At 42.4% G+C, this 17,189-nt stretch overlaps 1 protein-coding gene across 4 annotated transcripts in view; it reads left to right on the top strand.

The window, feature by feature from the left end:
• The window catches only part of LOC143766826 (uncharacterized), a 37,386-nt gene extending 25,472 nt beyond the window's left edge, over nucleotides 1–11,914 (top strand). For 2 of the 4 annotated variants that reach the window (XM_077254805.1, XM_077254807.1), the window contains exon 7: nucleotides 7,852–11,914. In XM_077254805.1, the coding sequence (XP_077110920.1) occupies nucleotides 7,852–9,125 (1,274 nt within the window). In that variant the 3' untranslated portion in view covers nucleotides 9,126–11,914. Of the gene's footprint in view, nucleotides 1–7,848 lie in introns of all 4 variants that reach the window. The other 2 variants (XM_077254804.1, XM_077254806.1) reach the window with 1 other exon arrangement.
• The last annotated feature ends 5,275 nt before the right edge of the window (nucleotides 11,915–17,189 follow it).

Below are 17,189 nucleotides of genomic sequence, written 5' to 3'. Positions count from 1 at the left end.
CTGCTGCATTTTTAAACCTCCTAAAATGTTAACAAAATAAAGAACATTTGACAAATGGTGCTGATGTAAAGCCGACATGTGGGAAATGTTATTTATTAATGTTTTGCTGTGGTATGACTATCTGAATTAAAGGGATAATCATTCAAAGTGTGAAAATTGCTATTTTTTTAAATTTTTCTCAAATTTCTGACATTTTTTGTAAATAAACACAAAACATATCGACCTAAATTTATCATTATCATAAAGTATAATGTGTCACGAAAAACAATCTCAAAATCACTGGGATTTGTTGAAGCGTTCGAGAGTTATTACCACATAAAATGACACTGGTCAGATTTAAAAAATTTGGCTCCGTCACTAAGGGGTTAAAACGTGGTTCTGTGTGGAAGATTGTAAATCAGCCATGGAGGCATAAGGCCGGCAATGATGGGCATTGTGGGCAATAATAGCGGGTATCATGCCTCATTCCTCTCTTGGAACATACACGACATCTTCTCTGGGGTTCTTTCTTGTTTCAGTTGCTGGAATGAGGGCAATAAAATGTCCCTCAGTGAGTCTTCTGACATCTTCAGATTCTAAAGGATTGGCGGGGACATTTTCAAAAACAAGATTTTCAATGACCTTTTCCAGATAATCAAGGAAAGTATCTGCATTTCCAGCTTTTTTGTATAGCACAAAAGAATTATATGTGGCCACCTGAAACAAATAAATGACTAACTTCTTATACCAGATATATGATTTTCTTGATACCCGGTATGGCTGTAGAACCTGATCTGCAAGGTCCACACCCCCCATATATTTGTTGTAGTCAATGACAGACACAGGTGTTGGAGTAGTGGATCCCTGTTGGTCTGCAGTGGCCCTTGTGGCCTCTGTGTGGATCGAGCTCAGGATAAAAATATCTTTTTTATCCTTATACTTAAGAGCAAGCATCTCTCCATTGCGTAAAGCTCCTGACTGCCCCTTTCAGAACTTTTCGTTGCCCAGTTATTGTGGAAACCCCTGATGATTTTTGTGACTGGGCTATGCTAGTGTAGTAGTTTGAAAAACACCACGGTGCAGAAGCAATGGACTAACCAGGAGTCAGACAAGGAAAATAGGTGAAATATTACAAAATTGTATTAATTATTTGTGGTAACAACATTCCACTATAAAAATACTAATAAAAATCAATGCGCATGTATGCAGGATAAATATGAAAAAAAAAATCAATATACATAATACATCATTTAAAATCCCTAGAAAGGATAATAATTTATAAACCAATATGCTAATATATCTGTGCAAAAATTGCAATGTGCAAAGAACGCAAAAACATATATGAAATATAAAATAACGACCGTATATACTGTCACAACATTGTGCCAAGTGATATAAAAATAAGGTGCAAGGGACAGCAGTTCCCTAAATAAAAAGCCAGCACTCTGAAGAAGTGAACCAGTGCAAATCAATAATCAGGTGAACTTACAAAGCATATTGGGTTATAAGTATAGAATGATATACCTTTAAGGGATGAATGGGTCCAGCATACACGCGCCCCGACGCACGTTTCGGAGCAAGTCCTTCATCAGGGGCGAGCATACTGTCCGAACTGCTCTTATTTATATAGTCTCATATTATCGGGGATGCACGCAGCCCGAGTGTAGCGGCGCGTGCGCCGCCAGGAGGTCCCGGAAGTCCTCGGTAGCCACGTCATGTGACCGGATGCACGGAACTGTGGTCCGGCGTTTCCTAGGTCACACAGACGCGGCGAGCACAGACCAGGGGACTCGGGTAGCGCATGCGCACAACTAGGGACGCGGCATCCGAGGGAATATCAATGGGGAAATGAAGTCATAGATATAATTCTAAACATACAAAAACGAGCAAATATATAATTCAAGATATCACATCATGGAACAAAATCTCATCATATGCAAATCTATATACATAATCATGGTCAAATACAGTAGAACAAACAAATATTAATACATAATATCATAATTCTATATCACATCAATTGATCTACACAAATGTATATGTACAATCATAATCTCATATATGCAAAAAAATGAGGCAAAAAAAAAGAAAAATGAAAAAATAAATACAAATAAAAAATGAAAATTAACCTCTTCCCGACCTGTGACACAGCGTATGCGTCATGAAAGTCTGTGCCAATCCGACCTGTGGCGGATATGCTGTGTCACAGAATGATCGCGTCCCTGCAGATCGGGTGAAAGGGTTAACTCCTATTTCACCCGATCTGCAGGGAGAGGGGGAGTTGTACTTCAGCCCAGGGGCTACGATCGCTCTGATTGGCTGTTGAAAGTGCAACAGCCAATCAGAGCAATTTGCAATATTTCACCTATGAAAATGGTGAAATATTGCAATCCAGCCATGGCCGATGCAATAGCATCTGCCATGGCTAAAATCATGTTCTGCCCCCCCCCCCCCCACCGCCCCCGATCTCCTCCCCAGTCCTCCGTTCTGTCCGGTACCCCCCTCCGTCCCCCTGTCCGCTCCCCCGTGCTCCTGTCCGCTCCCCCCGTCCTCCGATTCCCCCCCCCCCCCCCGTGCTCCGATCCAACCCCCCACCACCCCCTCATACTTACCGAGCCTCCCGAAGTCGGTCCGTATTCTCCCTGGGCGCCGCCATCTTCCAAAATGGCGGGCGCATGCTCAGTGCGCCCGCCGAATCTGCCAGCCGGCAGATGCGTTCCATGTACATTTTGATCACTGTGGTAAACTTATCACAGTGATCAAAATAAAAAAATAGTAAATGACCCCCCCCTTTATCACCCCCATAGGTAGGGACAATAATAAAATAAAATATTTTTTTTTTCCACTAGGGTTAGAACTAGGGTTAGGGTTAGGGTTAGGGTTAGGGGTAGGGTTAGGGGTAGGGTTAGGGGTAGGGTTAGGGTTAGAACTAGGGTTAGCGTTAGAATTAGGCTATGTGCACACTGTGCGGATTTGGCTGCGGATCCGCAGCGGATTGGCCGCTGCGGATTCATAGCAGTGTTCCATCAGGTTTACAGTACCATGTAAACCTATGGAAAACCAAATCCGCTGTGCCCATGGTGCGGAAAATACCGCGCGGAAATGCTGCGCTGTATTTTCCGCAGTATGTTAATTCTTTGTGCGGATTTCGCAGCGTTTTACAGCTGTTCCTCAATAGGAATCCGCAGGTGAAATCCGCATAAAAAACACTGGAAATCCGCGGTAAATCCGCAGGTAAAACGCAGTGCCTTTTACCTGCGGATTTTTCAAAACTGGTGCGGAAAAATCTCACACGAATCCGCAACGTGGGCACATAGCCTTAGGGTTAGAGTTGGAATTAGAGTTAGGGTTGGAATTAGGGCTAGGGTTGGAAATAGGATTAAGAATAGGCTTGTGGTTAGGGTTATGGTTAGGGGTGTGTTGGGGTTAAAGTTGTGGTTGGGGTTAGGGTTGTGGTTAGGGATGTGTTGGGGTTGGGTTGTGATTAGGGTTATGGCTAGAGTTGGGATTAGGGTTAGGGGTGTGTTGGGGTTAGGGTTGGGATTAGGGTTAGGGGTGTGTTGGGGTTAGTGTTGGAGTTAGAATTGAGGGGTTTCCACTGTTTAGGCACATCAGGGGTCTCCAAACGCAACGTGGCGCCACCATTGATTCCAGCCAATCTTGCGTTCAAAAAGTCAAATGGTGCTCCCTCCCTTCCGAGCCCCGACGTGTGCCCAAACAGTGGTTTACCCCCACATATGGGGTACCAGCATACTCAGGACAAACTGGGCAACAATTATCGGGGTCCAATTTCTCCTGTTACCCTTGCGAAAATAAAACATTGCTTGCTAAAACATAATTTTAGAGGAATGAAAAATGATTTTTTATTTTCACGGCTCTGCGTTATAAACTTCTGTGATGCACTTGGGGGTTCAAAGTGCTCACTATACATCTAGATAAGTTCCTTGGGGGGTCTAGTTTCCAAAATGGGGTCACTTGTGGGGGTTTCTACTGTTTAGGCACGTCAGGGGCTCTGGAAATGGAATGTGACGCACGCAGACCACTCCATCAAAGCCTGCATTTCAAAACGTCACTACCTCCCTTCCGAGCCCCGACTTGTGCCCAAACAGTGGTTTACCCCCACATATGGGGTATCAGCGTACTCAGGAGAAACTGGACAACAACTTTTGTGGTCTAATTTCTCCTGTTACCCTTGGGAAAATAAAAAATTGTGGGCTAAAAAATCATTTTTGAGAAAAGAAAAATTATTTTTTATTTTCATGGCTCTGCGTTATAAACTTCTGTGAAGCACTTGGGGGTTCAAAGTGCTCACCACACATCTAGATTAGTTCCTTGGGAGGTCTAGTTTCCAAAATGGGGTCACTTGTGGGGGAGCTCCAATGTTTAGGCACACAGGGGCTCTCCAAACGCGACATGGTGTCTGCTAATGATTGGAGCTAATCTTCCATTCAAAAAGCCAAATGGCGTGCCTTCCCTTCCGAGCCCTGCCGTGCGCCCAAACAGTGGTTTACCCCCACATATGGGGTATCATCGTACTCAGAACAAACTGGACAACAACATTTGGGGTCCAATTTCTCCTGTTACCCTTGGGAAAATAAAAAATTCTGGGCTAAAAATCATTTTTGAGGAAAGAAAAATTATTTTTTTATTTTCACGGCTCTGCGGTATAAACTTCTGTGAAGCACTTGGGAGTTCAAAGTGCTCACCACACATCTAGATTAGTTCCTTGGGAGGTCTAGTTTCCAAAATGGGGTTATTTGTGGGGGAGCTCCAATGTTTAGGCACACAGGGGCTCTCCAAACGCGACATGGTGTCCGCTAACGATTGGAGCTAATTTTCCATTCAAAAAGTCAAATGCGCTCCTTCCCTTCCGAGCCTTGCCGTGCACCCAAACAGTGGTTTACCCCCACATATGAGGCATCGGCGTACTCAGGAGAAATTGCCCAACAAATTTTAGGATCCATTTTTATCCTGTTGCCTATGTGAAAATGAAAGAATTGAGGCTAAAAGAAATTTTGTGTGAAAAAAAAGTACTTTTTCATTTTTGCGGATCAATTTGTGAAGCACCTGAGGGTTTAAAGTGCTCACTATGCCTCTAGATAAGTTCCTTGGGGGGTCTAGTTTCCAAAATGGGGTCACTTGTGGAGTAGCTCCAATGTTTAGGCACACAGGGGCTTTCCAAACGCGACATGGTGTCCGCTAACAATGGAGATAATTTTTCATTCAAAAAGTCAAATGGCGCTCCTTCCCTTCCGAGCCTTACCATGTGCCCAAACAGTGGTTTACCCCCACATGTGAGGTATCGGTGTACTCAGGAGAAATTGCCCAACAAATTTTAGGATCCATTTTATCCTGTTGCCCATGTGAAAATGAAAAAATTGAGGCTAAAATAATTTTTTTGTGAAAAAAAAGTACTTTTTCATTTTTACGGATCAATTTGTGAAGCACCTGGGGGTTTAAAGTGCTCAGTATGCTTCTAGATAAGTTCCTTGGGGGGTCTAGTTTCCAAAATGGGGTCACTTGTGGGGGAGCTCCAATGTTTAGGCACACGGGGGCTCTCCAAACGCGACATGGTGTCCGCTAAAGATTGGAGCCAATTTTTCATTCAAAAAGTCAAATGGCGCTCCTTCCCTTCCGAGCCCTGCCGTGCGCCCAAACAGTGGTTTACCCCCACATATGAGGTATCAGCGTACTCAGGACAAATTGGACAACAACGTCCGTGGTCCAGTTTCTCCTTTTACCCTTGGGAAAATAAAAAAATTGTTGCTAAAAGATCATATTTGTGACTAAAAAGTTAAATGTTCATTTTTTACTTCCATGTTGCTTCTGCTGCTGTGAAACACCTGAAGGGTTAATAAACTTCTTGAATGTGGTTTTGAGCACCTTGAGGGGTGCCGTTTTTAGAATGGTGTAACTTTTGGGTATTTTCAGCCATATAGAACCCTCAAAATGACTTCAAATGTTAGGTGGTCCCTAAAAAAAATGGTTTTGTAAATTTTGTTGTAAAAATGAGAAATCACTGGTCAAATTTTAACCCTTATAACTTCCTAGCAAAAAAAAAATTTGTTTCCAAAATTGTGCTGATGTAAAGTAGACATGTTTGAAACGTTATTTATTAACTATTTTGTGTCACATAACCCTCTGGTTTAACAGAATAAAAATGTGAAAATTGCGAAATTTTCAAAATTTTCGCCAAATTTCCGTTTTTTTCACAAATAAACTCAGAAATTATCAACCTAAATTTACCACTAACATGAAGCCTAATATGTCACGAAAAAACAATCTCAGAATCGCTAGGATCCGTTGAAGCGTTCCTGAGTTATTACCTCATAAAGGGACACTGGTCAGAATTGCAAAAAAACGGCAAGGTCATTAAGGCCAAAATAGGCTGGGTCATGAAGGGGTTAAGACATGAATAATAAAATAAATATAAAATAAATAATAAAACAAAAAATAGAAAATTAGAAAAAATAAAAAAATAATAATTAATAATTACCAATATAATAATTGTGATAATAAATAATAAATAACCAATATATAAGAATACTATATTTATTCATTTTCATAGATGAATTATTTAGAATAGATGCGCATCATATAAGATCCAGTTCTGGTGTCGAATGATCCCATCAGTCTACCAGATACAAAAGATGAGCCAATAGATGAAAAATTAAATATCATGATATCCTAAAATAGTAAAAAAAATATTTAAAAAATATTAGAATAAGAACAGTGGAGCTGATAAAAAGGTGGATATAAAAGAAGGGTGGTTAAAAGACCCAACACTAACCCTAACTATGGCACTAACCCTAACCTGCCTTATCTGTTTTTGTTGCCAGCAGCACTTGTAACACTGTTTCTCCTCTAATCTCTAACTGACAGGAGATCTGAGGAGAAACAGCGTTTTTATGAAGCAGATCGCTCTGGAAAGTTCATTGCTACAACAAACTTTCCTGGTGATTTGTCTCATTGGCTGGTGTGACGCTGATGTCATCAGGACCTGAACCAATCTGGTCTCGATGAGGTTGGGGTCACAGGAAGTGTTGTGCGCTGGAATCCCCTCGTTAGAAGGTACGTGGGCGTCCTGATGAGCACCAAACTCCCGACCGTAGACAAATGTCGGCGCTGTACAAAGCCCTGCTAGCGCCGATGTTCATCTACCGTTGGCGGTCACGAAGCAGGTAAGTTAAGGGTATCATCATTTCTGTCCAGGCCTACTTCATGAGTTTTATTTTTTTTTTTATTTCTGTGGAAGCGTGGTTGAAAAGCAATGTCTGACTTTCATTTGTTCATTTTCATAGATTTTTGATTTATTATTACTTTTGTCAGATTCAAGTTATTTCTGTGACCATTGTGGGTTTTTCTGTCATTTAACGAGGTGTACCAGCAATTTTGACCACAAATGTAGGTGGAATTAATATTTTGACTCCACAGCCACTTTCTGGAAGTGGATGTTGGAGAGTGAAAATTACATATTTGACATTTTATTACCCAGCACATAATGCCCAGATTGTGCTCCAGGAGACACACACCGCAGATTAAGTGGATTCTTGTCACTATAATATTGGTAAATACAGGGATCCAAGTGAGGACTTGTTTTTTGTGAGATGATAATTAGTATTATTTTCGCCTACATAACATTGATTGGTGTCTTTTTATTCGATATTTGGGAAGCAGAATGAACAAACAGCTGAACACCACACACTACTGGTTCATCCAACAAGGTCTTCTATTAGACTTTGAACTGTCATTGTCTTGGTAAATAAGTAAAGTTTTTTTTACATAGCTTTCCATTTTTATGGACAGTTTAAGTAGAAATGTTCAAAAATATAAAACTCAAGAATATATATATATATTTTTTTTTCTTAGCAGATGACTGTACCAGGCGATCAGAGGGACAGCTGACATCTTCAATTTTTAAATCTGATGATCTTAAGATCCTACAAGAAACAACTGAAGTGATTGCTGTTACTCCAGATATATCATCATCCATTCACGGCAAAGATCTGTCATCTGATCCTATGAAACAGGTCCCATCTTCTGATTCATTACTGACTACTAAGGAAAATCAAAGTCACAAAAGAGGCATTAAAAAACAAACTGCTGCTAAAGCAAATAAGTCATTTTCATGTTCAGAATGTGGGAAATGTTTTACCTCCAAAGGGAATCTTGTTATACATGAAAGAACTCACACAGGAGAGAAGCCTTTTTCATGTTCAGAATGTGGGAAATGTTTTACCTCCAAGGGGCATCTTGTTATACATGAAAGAACTCACACAGGAGAGAAGCCTTTTTCATGTTCAGAATGTGGGAAATGTTTTAAATGGAAATCATATTTGGTTCATCACCATGGAACTCACACAGGGGAGAAGCCTTTTTTATGTTCAGAATGTGGGAAATGTTTTAAAGGTAAAATGCTTCTTGTTAGTCACCAGAGAACTCACACAGGGGAGAAGCCTTTTTCCTGTTCTGAATGTGGGAAATGTTTTAACCAGAAAGGAAATCTTTATGAACACCAAAGAACTCACACAGGAGAGAAGCCTTTTTCATGTTCAGAATGTGGGAAATGTTTTACCTACAAAGGGAATCTAGATGAACACCAAAGAACTCACACAGGAGAGAAGCCTTTTTCATGTTCAGAATGTGGGAAATGTTTTAAACGTAAATCAGATTTGGTTAATCACCATAGAACTCACACAGGGGAGAAGCCTTTTTCCTGTTCAGAATGTGGGAAATATTTTACCAACAAATCACAATTTATTAGACACCAAAGAACTCACACAGGAGAGAAGCCTTTTTCATGTTCAGAATGTGGGAAATGTTTTAACCGTAAATCAGATTTGGTTAATCACCATAGAACTCACACAGGGGAGAAGCTTTTTTCCTGTTCAGAATGTGGGAAATATTTTACCAACAAATCACAATTTATTAGACACCAAAGAACTCACACAGGGGAGAAGCCTTTTTCCTGTTCAGAATGTGGGAAATGTTTTAACCAGAAAAGGAATCTTGTTAGACATCAGAGCATTCACACAGAGGAGAAGCCTTTTTCCTGTTCAGAATGTGGGAAATGTTTTAACCAGAAAGGTAATCTTGTTAGACATCAGAGCAGTCACACAGGGGAGAAGCCTTTTACATTTTCTTAATGTGGGAAATATTTTACTTGGAAATCAACTGTTAATAAACATCAGATACGTCACATAGGGGAGAAGCCTTTTTTATGTTCATAATGTTGGAATAGTTTTAACCAAAATTGAATCTTAAATGGGTTCTCTCTTGTCATTCCTCATGTTTGCTGACAAAAGGATAAAACTAACCTTAATTAATTCCAAGTGTAAAACTATACCCATAATTTACCCCCTGAAGGTTAGTCAGTAGGTGACTAATATAAAAACATGTACCCCATATCTCCGTATATAGGTTGAGGTGACGTATACACATTCTCCAAGCCTCTCATTTCTACGGGTTTCATCGCCCTCACCAAAGGCGACTCATCAGGAGACTATTTAATATTGAACTATATTCAAGTGAGACTAAACAAAAAAAAAAAGCTAAAATCATGTGTCATGTTATCCAAAAGTCAGAAAACCAGCCACATATTGGCAGATCCCAGACCTCACACTATATACTTCGTAAGTTTATAAGCCACTCCAGTGTCAGGAATAGATAGTATGTGACAATACAGTATAATTCTTGTGTTTTTATTCCTATAGGGACTGCCCTAGTTTAGTATTGTAACAGCTGTTAATTAGTAGTGCAGACAAATTGTCCTAGACCCCGCTCGGGGTAGGCAAGTGTAATGGTTGTTTTTTTATGTTCTCTAATGGGGCCATGCATACCAGAATGGTGGTGGGGGCCAATTATAATGATTGGGCTCTGCATACCAGGACCGGGATGGGGGCCAGTCATACCAGAATAGAGATGGGGCCCTGCATACTAGGATATGGATGAGGGATCCATGCATACCAGGCTAGGGATGAGGGGGCCATGCATACCAGGATAGGGATTAGGGGGCCATGTGTATCAGGGTTCGGATGAGGGGGCCATATATACCAGGATAGGGGATATTAAGTACAGAATTCACCACATTTTTTGCTTCTATTTTTTTTTGCCTAATTTCCTCTAAAACCTAGGTGCATCTTATAGTCCAAAAAATACGGTACATATATCTTTTTTTTTTTTTTTTCTCTCCGTGAACTCATTCCTCCTGTTTGGCTTCATTAAAATAAAAACGTTCATACTCTGCTGGCGGCCGGCTCCACTTCAGCGGTGTCGAGACTCACTGTCCTGGGGCTTATGTGAGGTTGTTACATCACACGAGCCCTGCACCCAATCGGCGGCAGCTTCACTGTTCCTTCCTTCTGACATATTGAACATGACCAGGAAGCCAGGGTCACGGCTGCTTTCTGACTGCCTCATGATGCTTGATTTGTCTGAAGGTGGGGACATTGACGTAAGCGCTGATTGGGCACAGGGCTCACATGACGTAAAAACCTCAAAAGAGCCCAAAGAACACAAGCGCCAACACCAGTGAAACGGCGCCACCATGGGAGGTTTGTATGAGGATTTTTATTTTAACAGGACCAAACATGAGGAATGAGAACGGCTTGTCCAACTAGTTGTCAACCTTTATAAACAGCAAAAATCCCACACAGGGAAAAGTCATTATTATACCTAGAGTGTGGGAAATGAATTACAGGAAAATCGTATTTTGTTAACCTTCAAAAATAACTCAGATGGGGAGAACCTATATATATTATTGACAAATTGTACAAAAACATGATGTGTGCAGCGTGCGTTCAAGGATGGAATACTATATGGGTGTTTTATAGGATAAACCAAATACCGACAGAAAATAAATGACCCAAAACAAACATCAGTAAAAATAACTCCTCTTTATTAGGTAAAGCATAATAGAATTGCGCCATTTTCCGATACCCGTCGCATCTCCATTTTTCACGATCTTGGGTTTGGGTGAAGGCTTATTTTTGCGTGCCGAACTGACGTTTTTAATGATACCATTTTGGTGCAGATACATTCTTTTCATCGCCCGTTATTGCATTTTAATGCAATGTTGCGGTGACCAAAAAAAAGTAATTGGCGTTTTGACTTTTTTTTCGCGCTACGCGATTGGGTTAATTGTTTTTTTATATTGATACATCAAGCAATTCTGAACGTGGCGATACCAAATATGTGCATGTTTGATTTTTTTTATTTTATTTTGAATGGGGCAAAAGGGGGTGATTTGAACTTTTATATTTTTTTTATATTTCTTAAAACATTTTTTGTTTACTTTTGGCATTGTGAAGAAATTCGGCATTGTATCTTAAGTAACCAGATGACTATTTTTTAGCAAATGAAGAATAATAGAATGTTATCTGTATGTTGGCTTTCAAGTTAAGTGTTGATTTCTGGTTGGTCAAGAAAACAGACTTTTGTTTGTGTAGGCCGGTAATATTAACTTTTATTGTGGCTTATCCTTGATTACTAGTGATGTTTGCTGATATGCTAATTATGCATTGTGTTAAGGTACCTTCACACTAACCGACTTTGCAACGATAACGATAGCGATCCGTGACGTTGCAGCGTCCTGGATAGCGATATCATTGTGTTTGACACGCAGCAGCGATCAGGATCCTGCTGTGATATCGCTGGTCGTTGCTGAAAGTTCAGAACTTTATTTGGTCGTCAGATCGGCGTGTATCGTTGTGTTTGACAGCAAAAGCAACGATGCCAGCGATGTTTTACAATGGTAACCAGGGTAAATATCGGGTTACTAAGCGCAGGGCCACACTTAGTAACCCGATATTTACCCTGGTTACCATTGTAAAAAAAAAAACACAGTACATACTCACCTTCTGCTGTCTGTCACACGTCCCTCACCGTCTGCTTCCCGCACTGACTCTGAGTGCCAGCCGTAAAGTAAAAGCAGAGCACAGCGGTGACGTCACCGTTGTGCTGTGCTTTAGGGCCGGCACTCACAGTCAGTGCGGGAAGCAGACGGCGAGGGACGTGTGACAGACAGCAGAAGGTGAGTATGTACTGTTTGTTGTTTTTACTTTTACAAAGGTAACCAGGGTAAACATCGGGTTACTAAGCGCAGCCCTGCGCTTAGTAACCCGATGTTTACCCTGGTTACCCGGGGACTTCGGCATCGTTGGTCGCTGGAGAGCTGTCTGTGTGACAGCTCTCCAGCGACCACACAGCGATGCTGCAGCGATCGGCATCGTTGTCGATATCGCTGCAGCGTCGCTTAGTGTGAAGGTACCTTTGTTGAGCCAGTTTGTTGACTTCTAAACCAGAGAGGGAAAAACTATGCAAATAGTTTAAATAATCAAGTAATGCTACTTGTTCTCTATCCATTATTACCCTTTATGTAAATACTGAATGAGAGACACCTGTTAAGTCTAAAAATAGGTTACATGCCTCTGTATAAAGAGACTCAGAGAGAGAAGCGGCCAGAGAAAATCTGCCAAGACATCCATACATTTCAAAAGGACCAGAGACAGGACAGCAGCCGTTTTACATCATGGCTCCATTACGAGAGACACAGATCTATCATTCTATAGGAAACAACCTAGGAGTTTTCAGCTTTGGTTGGAAGAATACAGATCTGCTCCATTGACCATCGCTGAACCATGGATATGTTTGGAGAAGCCAGGTTGTGATCCTCAGATCAACTGGCCTTGTACCTTGTATGGACTCAATGGACTGTCATCTTCCTACACTTCTTGTTACCTCCTCTCTGTGTGCATGCCACAGGTTGAGTAAACAACCCTGGAATATGAAGCCAGGTTGTGATCCTTGGATCAACTGGCCTTGTATGGACTGGCATCTTCCTACACTTGTCATTACCTCCTCTCTGTGTGTGCCACAGGTGATGTAATGACCCTGGAAGATCTGTAGTCATCACAGCTACTATTATCCCGGCGAGTCAGCAGAAGGGTGAGACTCTGTAATGTGCACCATCTTGGGTACTGTGCTGGAACTGTTCTATATGTTATCTGCCTGTTTTGTAGTTCAATAAAGCTTTGCCACACTGTTTTACCCTCACCCTGTGTTGCCTGATTAGTGTTTTGCCCATATTAAAAGGAGAGCGGGAGTTCGGCGAGACGATCCCTGGTCCATGCGTTTTTTGCTAGTGGGCGGCGCTCATAGCAATCCGGCAGTGGCAACCATAGACTTCTGGTGGAGACCTCTGGTTGTCCTGCCAACCCATCGGTGACCCGCGATCATGTGACGGGGTCACTGATGGGCGGTATTTCCGACGCGCTTGCTGACATGTGCCAGAAAAGATGTTGCTCAGCGCTGGAGCCCACATCAAAAGGAAGAAGTCCGACATTGGCGTACATTTACGCCTGATGTTGGAAAGGGGTTAAAGTGGATTGTTTTAACAGAGACAGAAGTGGTAATCAATCATGTATACATATACAGTGGGGCAAAAAAGTATTTAGTCAGTCAGCAATAGTGCAAGTTCCACCACTTAAAAAGATGAGAGGCGTCTGTAATTTACATCATCGGTAGACCTCAACTATGGGAAACAAACTGAGAAAAAAAAATCCAGAAAATCACATTGTCTGTTTTTTTATCATTTTATTTGCATTTTATGGTGGAAAATAAGTATTTGGTCAGAAACAAAATTTCATCTCAATACTTTGTAATCTATCCTTTGTTGGCAATGACAGAGGTCAAACGTTTTCTGTAAGTCTTCACAAGGTTGCCACACACTGTTGTTGGTATGTTGGCCCATTCCTCCATGCAGATCACCTCTAGAGCAGTGATGTTTTTGGCTTTTCGCTTGGCAACACGGACTTTCAACTCCCTCCAAAGGTTTTCTATAGGGTTGAGATCTGGAGACTGGCTAGGCCACTCCAGGACCTTGAAATGCTTCTTACGAAGCCACTCCTTCGTTGCCCTGGCGGTGTGCTTTGGATCATTGTCATGTTGAAAGACCCAGCCACGTTTCATCTTCAATGCCCTTGCTGATGGAAGGAGGTTTGCACTCAAAATCTCACGAAACATGGCCCCATTCATTCTTTCATGTACCCGGATCAGTCGTCCTGGCCCCTTTGCAGAGAAACAGCCCCAAAGCATGGTTTCCACCACCATGCTTTACAGTAGGTATGGTGTTTGATGGATGCAACTCAGTATTCTTTTTCCTCCAAACACGACAAGTTGTGTTTCTACCAAACAGTTCCAGTTTGGTTTCATCAGACCATAGGACATTCTCCCAAAACTCCTCTGGATCATCCAAATGCTCTCTAGCAAACTTCAGACGGGCCCGGACATGTACTGGCTTAAGCAGTGGGACACGTCTGGCACTGCAGGATCTGAGTCCATGGTGGCGTAGTGTGTTACTTATGGTAGGCCTTGTTACATTGGTCCCAGCTCTCTGCAGTTCATTCACTAGGTCCCCCCGCGTGGTTCTGGGATTTTTGCTCACCGTTCTTGTGATCATTCTGACCCCACGGGGTGGGATTTTGCGTGGAGCCCCAGATCGAGGGAGATTATCAGTGGTCTTGTATGTCTTCCATTTTCTAATTATTGCTCCCACTGTTGATTTCTTCACTCCAAGCTGGTTGGCTATTGCAGATTCAGTCTTCCCAGCCTGGTGCAGGGCTACAATTTTGTTTCTGGTGTCCTTTGACAGCTCTTTGGTCTTCACCATAGTGGAGTTTGGAGTCAGACTGTTTGAGGGTGTGCACAGGTGTCTTTTTATACTGATAACAAGTTTAAACAGGTGCCATTACTACAGGTAATGAGGGGAGGAAAGAGGAGACTCTTAAAGATGAAGTTACAGGTCTGTGAGAGCCAGAAATCTTGATTGTTTGTTTCTGACCAAATGCTTATTTTCCACCATAAAATGCAAATAAAATGATAAAAAAACAGACAATGTGATTTTCTGGATTTTTTTTTCTCAGTTTGTCTCCCATAGTTGAGGTCTACCTATGATGTAAATTACAGACGCCTCTCATCTTTCTAAGTGGTGGAACCTGCACTATTGCTGACTGACTAAATACTTTTTTGCCCCACTGTATGTATATATATGTATGTGTGTGTGTGTGTGTGTGTGTGTAGCCACGCCCACTCCACATAGCTCCACCCACTCCACATAGCCACACTCACTCCACACGTAAATATATATATATATATATATATATACTAGATTGTGGCCCGATTCTAACACATCGGGTATTCTAGAATATGCATGTCCCCGTAGTATACCTTTATGACATCATCGTCGCCATGGCAACCATTATGACATCTACGTCGATACTGTGCCCGTCGCTGATTGGTCGAGGCCTGGCGGCCTCGACCAATCAGAGACGCGGGATTTCCATTATGACATCATCGTCGCCATGCTGTGCCCGTCTCTGATTGGTCGAGGCCCGGCGGCCTCGACCAATCAGAGAGGCGGGATTTCCAGGACAGACAGACAGACAGACAGACGGAAAAACCCTTAGACAATTATATATATAGATATATATATATACACTCACCGGCCACTTTATTAGGTACACCTGTCCAACTTCTTGTTAACACTTAATTTCTAATCAGCCAATCACATGGCGGCAACTCAGTGCATTTAGGCATGTAGACATGGTCAAGACAATCTCCTGCAGTTCAAACCGAGCATCAGTATGGTGAAGAAAGGTGATTTGAGTGCCTTTGAACGTGGCATGGTTGTTGGTGCCAGAAGGGCTGGTCTGAGTATTTCAGAAACTGCTGATCTACTGGGATTTTCACGCACAACCATCTCTAGGGTTTACAGAGAATGGTCCGAAAAAGAAAAAAAATCCAGTGAGCGGCAGTTCTGTGGGAGGAAATGCCTTGTTGATGCCAGAGGTCAGAGGAGAATGGGCAGACTGGTTCGAGCTGATAGAAAGGCAACAGTGACTCAAATCGCCACCCGTTACAACCAAGGTAGGCCTAAGAGCATCTCTGAACGCACAGTGCGTCGAACTTTGAGGCAGATGGGCTACAGCAGCAGAAGACCACACCGGGTACCACTCCTTTCAGCTAAGAACAGGAAACTGAGGCTACAATTTGTACAAGCTCATCGAAATTGGACAGTAGAAGATTGGAAAAACGTTGCTTGGTCTGATGAGTCTCGATTTCTGCTGCGACATTCGGATGGTAGGGTCAGAATTTGGCGTAAACAACATGAAAGCATGGATCCATCCTGCCTTGTATGGAGCATCTTTGGGATGTGCAGCCGACAAATCTGCGGCAACTGTGTGATGCCATCATGTCAATATGGACCAAAATCTCTGAGGAATGCTTCCAGCACCTTGTTGAATCTATGCCACGAAGAATTGAGGCAGTTCTGAAGGCAAAAGGGGGTCCAACCCGTTACTAGCATGGTGTACCTAATAAAGTGGCCGGTGAGTGTATATATATATATAATCTACTATCTACTATATAATTGTCTAAGGGTCACGTCTGTCTGTCCTTCTGTCTGTCACGGATATTCATTGGTCGCGGCCTCTGTCATGGAATCCAAGTCGCTGTTTGGTCGTGCAAAACGCCCACGGACTATTGCCACGACCAATCAGCAATGTGCATAGTCCGGAAAAAAATGGCCGCTCCTTACTCCCTGCAGTCACTGCCCGGCACCCGCATACTCCCCTCATGGTCACCGCTCACACAGGGTTAATGCCGGCGGTAACGGACCGCGTTATGCCGCGGGTAACGCACTCCGTTACCGCTGCTATTAACCCTGTGTGACCAAGTTTTTACTATTGACGCTGCCTATGCAGCGTCAATAGTAAAAACATCTAATGTTAAAAATAATTAAAAAAATAAAAAATCATTGTATACTTTCCTTCCGCCGCCTTTCCCGCTCCTTGCTACACTCCATGCAAGCGGCAGGTTCCGGTGGTATGGGAGAAGGACCTGCCATGACGTCACGGTCATGTGACCGAGACGCCATCACAGGCCCTGCGCGAGAAGGACCTGCTGTGACGTCACAGTCATGTGACCGCAACGTCATCACAGGCCCTGCGCGAGAACGACCTGCCATGACGTCACGGTCATGTGATCGAACTACAAGTGGCCCTCGGAAGGTGAGTATCTTTATTTTATTTTATTTTTTTTAACCTGTGACATACGTGGATGGGCAATATACTACGTGGCTCTGTGCTGTATAGTATGTTGCTATGCAATATACTACGTGGCTGCATGTGACTGTGATAAAAAAGAACACAGCA

Source organism: Ranitomeya variabilis, chromosome 4 (assembly GCF_051348905.1).
Source record: "Ranitomeya variabilis isolate aRanVar5 chromosome 4, aRanVar5.hap1, whole genome shotgun sequence".
Lineage (NCBI taxonomy): Eukaryota > Metazoa > Chordata > Amphibia > Anura > Dendrobatidae > Ranitomeya > Ranitomeya variabilis.
The sequence above is the reverse complement of the archived record's forward strand: the minus strand, read 5'-3'. Positions and strand labels throughout refer to the sequence as shown.